The 5,908-nt window shown below is 38.1% G+C and overlaps 1 protein-coding gene across 1 annotated transcript; it reads right to left on the bottom strand.

Annotated features, from left to right (window-relative positions):
* Positions 1-4,496: 4,496 nt before the first annotated feature.
* Positions 4,497-5,691, bottom strand: LOC148035934 (pathogenesis-related protein 5-like). Its single transcript, XM_087679045.1, has one exon. The coding sequence runs from the start codon at positions 5,505-5,507 to the stop codon at positions 4,911-4,913; it is 597 nt and encodes a 198-aa protein (XP_087535171.1). The 5' UTR covers positions 5,508-5,691; the 3' UTR covers positions 4,497-4,910.
* Between the last annotated feature and the right edge of the window lie 217 nt (positions 5,692-5,908).

Genomic DNA, 5,908 nt, shown 5'->3' with positions numbered 1-5,908 from the left:
GATTAGAAATCAAGAAAGATGCCCCCACAATTCTTCGAATGGCTGATGATAGTTTAAGACAACCTGAAGGTTGCATCACTAAAGTTCATGTGATCGTTGCGAGTGTGGAATGCATTTTGGACTTTAGAGTCATTAGGTTTGTAGGGTGACCTAGCTATCAAGTATTGCTAGGTAGGCCATAGATGTTACAAGCAGACTGTCAGGTTGATATACCCACTGGTCAGTTCATCTTTGACAAAGGTGCCAAATGTTTAGTAGCATATTCCTATTCTAAATCTCTTCAAAGTGAGAGAGTTCCTTTATCCTCATCAAAGTTAGACACATTAGATGCTCCATTTTCTAGAGAGTCATCATTAGGTGATAAATCCAATAAGGGGTCCACCAAGGAGGATATTTATCAAATAAATTTGAATGGGCCAATAGAAGCTCAAGAGAGGATTAGAGATGCGGATGTAATTGAGTTAAACCTTGCCACGTTGAATGATTCATGACCAATAAAATTAGGGGTCCATGCTTAGGTTAGATGAGAGAAAGGACTATGTGTCCTTGATACAAAGATTCTATGATATCTTTGTGTGGAGTTATGATGAGCTGAGAGATATTCCTCCCAACGTGGTTGTTCATACAATTCCTCTAAAGGAAGGTGGTTGTCCTATGCGTCAAAAAGTAAGGCATATGCCTTTTGAATTAAGGGATGGGCTATTTGAGAAATTGATAAACTACGAAAAGATGGCCTAATATTTTCTGTTCAACACATAAAATGGTATTCACCACTTGTTTTGATAAAAAAGAAGAACAATCAGATTCAAATTTGCGTAAATTTTAGAGAGCTCAATAAATAGACAGTTAAGGATTACTATCCATTACCATTTATTGATCAGATTTTGGATCAACTAGTAGGTAGGGAGAGTAATTAATTTATGGATCGCTTTGTTGGATACACCCAAATGGCTATTCTATAAGAAAGACAAGTTGAAAACAACATTTATCACTGTCTTGAGTACTTTTACATATCATGTGGTGGCCTTCGGTCTATGCAATGCGCCTAGTTCTTGGGAATGAACAACGATTGAGAAGACTTTTGGTGATACCTCCCTAGAGGAGTTAAAAATATTTATTGATGATTTTGGGGTAGCCACCACAAGGAAAAGACAACTCGTCATTCTAAGGAAATGCTTTAAGCATTATAGACAATTCTGCATTGCCCTTAACCCATAAAAGTGCGCCTTTGGGGTATCCTATGGGTTGTTACTAGGCCAAGTGGTTAGTTTTGTTAGTATTGCAACTAACCTTGAAAAGATAAAGGTTATGGTTGCTATGAGCCCACCATGTACTCTAAAAGAGGTGCACAAATTTCTATTATCACTAGGATATTACTGAAGATTTATCAATGCAGTGGCAGATAGAGTGTTGCCATTGACGAACCTCATATCCTTTAACTATCTGTTTGAGTGGAATTTTCATGAATAAAACATAACCCTTTTCTATTCAATCTATAAATAACTCCTTTATATTACACCCTTCTATATGTAAAAAATATATAAAAATTGTATTTTAAAAATACATTATTTGAATCCACGTGATGCACACATATATTCATGAGTAACTTACCAGGGTGGAATGAAGCCTATCAAGTATCCTTTGAGGATGTGAAGCATGAATTAGTGAAAGTACTAATCCTAAAAGCGCCTAGAAGAGGTGAAGTTTTCTATATATTTTCAATAGCAACAACGCATAGTATAAGCTATTGTTTAACCCAATTTGGAAAGAGAATTGGTATCATTAAATTGCCTTTGCTAGCAAAAAGTTGGGAATATCTGAAGTCAACTATACGTACATGGAGAAATTGTGCCTTGTAATGGTTTTCACCAAGAAGAAATTTTCAGCATTATATTCTCTATGAGAAGGTAGTATTTTTCACGAAGGCGAAAGTGCTTACACCATTGCTAAAAAAATTGTAGCCCCTTGACCATTTAGTAAAGTGGTTAATTACTTTGCAAGAGTTCGATTCTAAGATTAGGAGTAAACCACTGAAGATGCAAGGTATTGTGGAATTTCTTGTGGATTTTGGGGAGCCAAAGGAAATTCTGGCTGAAGGAAGTTACATTAAAGGTTCATTCAAGATTGATACAACTTCCATCCCTTCTTGGTATGCAACTATAATGTATTATTTATATACATGAGGATCTAGGGATGCTTTATCAAAGTCTAAAATGAGAAAGATCAAGTAACAAGCATTACTCTTTTCGATTATAGTTGGTGTCTTATATTGGAGAGTTGTAGATGATATTTATCACCATTATGTAGTACTTGTGAGGTACCATTCATTCTTGAAGAGTGCTATGATTCAGTACGTGGGGGACATTTTGCTAGTTGGCTTATCGCCCAAAAAGCTCTTTGTGCTAGCTATTGGTAGCAATAGATTTTTGGGTTTAAAATGCAAAATATAGTAGGGTTTAAATATGTATCTCAAGTTCTGATAACATAAAAATGAGGAGAACAAGGATCTTTTAACCAAAAGTAAATTTAACTAGTGTTAGAATATGCATAAAACGTGTTTTTAATGGGAAAAAATTTAAGTTGCATCAATATGCATATCCAAATTTGCATTGGCATTTTCATGAAGAAATATTGAGACATACATCAAGTGCATATGAGCACACCCATAGGTGCTTGTATTGCATTCTTATTTTTCTTAGAACTGCAATAGAAATCAACATTACTATTTTCCTTATGCCTTGTATTGATTATGTAGGTCTCTAATGAAATTTAGTAGCTTTGAAATTTTATTTACCATCTAATAAACATCTCCACACTTATCAAAATTGGCACAATATGTAAAGAGGTATACATACCATACGGTGTACTAGTAATCTTATGAAACTTAGTAGCTTTGAAATTTTATTTACCATCTAATAAACATCTCCACACTTATCAAAATTAGCACAATATGTAAAGAGGTATACATGCCATAAGGTGTACTAGTAATCTAAAGAGAATATGTGAGTTTAAATACTAGCAACTAAGGGGTCTAAGTTACCTATTTGCACTCATTATTTTTCTTTGAGTTGTTCTAAACTGTTGGGACTAGATTTTGGGTTGATTTTTGTAAATATCATTTCGATGTAATCTCATCTTTCAACATTAAAATCATTTTTTTGCACAGTAATTTTGTATACAATATTTAGACATGCATGCTCTAAAGTTGCTTTACATTGACTAGCCTCATTATTTTCTAGACATCAAACTATTATAGAGACCTTTTGTCTTACTTCTCATAATCTACATAAACAAGGCATTAGTGTTCACAACACCTTGACCTACCATGTGTCCTTGTAAAATGTCTATGTTAGATTAGCTCTATGACTACATGATGTATTGCATACATAGTGTTTTTTGTAAATAAAGGCTAAATTTTTCTTTGGAATACATATACATCTCAAGAATCCCTACACATAGATGAATAATGATCTTTGACAAATCTCCCTATTACAACCATACTAGAATTGTGAATATTGTTGATGCACTTCATAATACTCCTGAACTTCTTGTTGAGGACCACATTTTTATGTTGAATTGACTTGTTATGCTATACTTTTTGTAAGTAAGTGATTGCGCATGTGCATATATACAAATTTGTTGAAAAAACTATGAAGGTATAGGTTGCCTCAAGGAGTGCATTGAGTACCACAATCATCCATAGCTTCATAATAATATGAAAAGTTAGGACTATAAATACTACAAGACTTGCAAAATCCATGATTTAACTACTAGATATCTCAAATATCTAATAGTGTGTGAAGTTGTCTCACTTGCTCTTGCATAAATCATATCCTAAATAAAAATGTCTCTCACAGAAACCTAAGTTTGAATTCAATGTGCATAGGACTCAAAAGCACATACACAAATAGACAATAACATTTGAATCTAGTGTTGGTATTATGAATCTGTATAATCAGGGAAGAAAAAAAATTTGAGATCCAACCACAACCCTATCATGCATATTTCATCATATTCAACTTCATCCATAGAGAGAGAGTGCATGACTTGTGCAACTTGGATGCATGGTTGTCTTGGAGTTGTTATGATATGCAAGAACTCCTTTCATTAAACATAAGCATATCCATCTATTCTACATTCATCATTTCGTAAACATATGATTTATATATCAAAGAATTTGAAGATCAGATTATATTGATAGAGTAAGTAGGACTATATGACATGTCTTTAGCTCTAAATACCCATTAGGGTTTTTACAGTGATCTTAAATCATCAAACAGTTTTATTAGAGGAATTATTTTTTACATAATGTTAATATTGTGGGAGAGAAAATTTAGGCACCAAATCAAACAAGTCTGTAGCACAGATATGATATATTAAGTTATAGTTCCATGCCCATGCCTCTCTTAATAAAGGCCTTATTCTTCTAGCAACGCACAAACCTTTATCTATGAAGCGTGCAATGATATTGTGAAAAGAAGCCCCCTACCAAGGAGCTCTATGGAACCCTGCTTTTCAAAAATAACTCCCATTGTACAAACGTGACAAGCTGCCGACATTCTTGCTAGCTTGCAATCTAGTGTGTAGTGTATTATTCAGTTGATCATTGCCATGATGACAGATAGAATTATCTAGCCTTTTGTGTGTTTAGACTCTTGATTGCGACTACGTACTCAATTATCACTTATTAAAGCACTCTCCGAAGTAATAAGGGATACTCGAATCACTATGGGGAACTTAGTATTTCGACCATGGAAATTTCATCCAAGTCAAGTCATGTCAGATGAATGCATATTAACCGGACGACGGACGTTTTATTACAACGCACCGCTGGTCTGGTACACAGTCGCTTATAATAACTAGCTGGCGCTAGTGCGGGAGGCCGTATATTAATGGAGATAGGTAGGTATTCAGGGGCAGAAGGTGATGGCGAAGGTGCCCCCTGTGGGCGTGCCGTGGGTGGCGTGGTCGTCCTTAGACCAGCTGTAGGCGTCGGGGCAGGAGGCGCGCACGTTCTGGGCGTAACCGGTGTTGGGGTCGTCGCGGTTGGGGTTGACGCAAGCATTGCCGTTGATGTTTCCCGAGGGACAGATGGAGCGCGCCGCGCTGCAGGAAACGCCGGCGCCGTCGCCTGTGATGCTCATGCCCACACCCAGCTGAAAGCCGTCCACGGCGCTCACGTCGTAGAAGTCCGTGCCCGCCGGGTTGTTGATGGTGAACTCGGCCAGGAGGCTCGGCGTGCCTGTCCCCAAGTTGCCCGACCAGCCATTAGGGGGCGTCAGAGACCTTGTCTCGCCGGACGCCAGGGAGAAGCCTGTGGTCCCTATGGACGGACCGCCGGCGTTCTCCCGCACTTGCACGCCCAGGGTGCTCCCGCAATGGTTTACCACATTGAAGGAAGTGGCCGATACAATATTTATTAACTCACTTGTCATACTCATCAGTATCATTGTCACGACAGCCAGTGATGCTACCAGCGATGACCTGCAGCAGCTTGCACCAGCCATATCGTCGCTTGCGGACAATTTGTAGTGTCGTTTATCGAAGAAAGTATTGGACGCGCAGCCTGATGTTTCTGATGCGGCCTCTATTAAGAGTACTGCTCTGAGTGACGTTTCTGGTACGGGCTCTATCAAGAGGAGTACGTCTGCTCTGAGTGAAATGTAAGGTCTGTTGCGTTGTGTTATGATCTGCGCCTATGCTCCTCGTCTTGATTCATATTTCGCTTACCGATCCGACTCTTATATATAATTAGCAGCGCAAAGTACTGATAGAACTAGATGACTAGTTGTCCTGGGACGTCCTCAAATGTCAGCGGACGACGTCATCGACCCGTGGATGAATTAGCTGTCTAGAGTGTGCGGCCGACGCGGTCGCACGCTGCTACGTCTGTTGTCCATCCAAGGAA

Source organism: Lygodium microphyllum, chromosome 5, assembly GCF_053477565.2.
Source record: "Lygodium microphyllum isolate KBCC chromosome 5, Lygodium_microphyllum_v1.1.10, whole genome shotgun sequence".
Lineage (NCBI taxonomy): Eukaryota > Viridiplantae > Streptophyta > Polypodiopsida > Schizaeales > Lygodiaceae > Lygodium > Lygodium microphyllum.
Note: the sequence above shows the minus strand (reverse complement) of the source record. Positions and strands in the feature narration are given on the sequence as shown.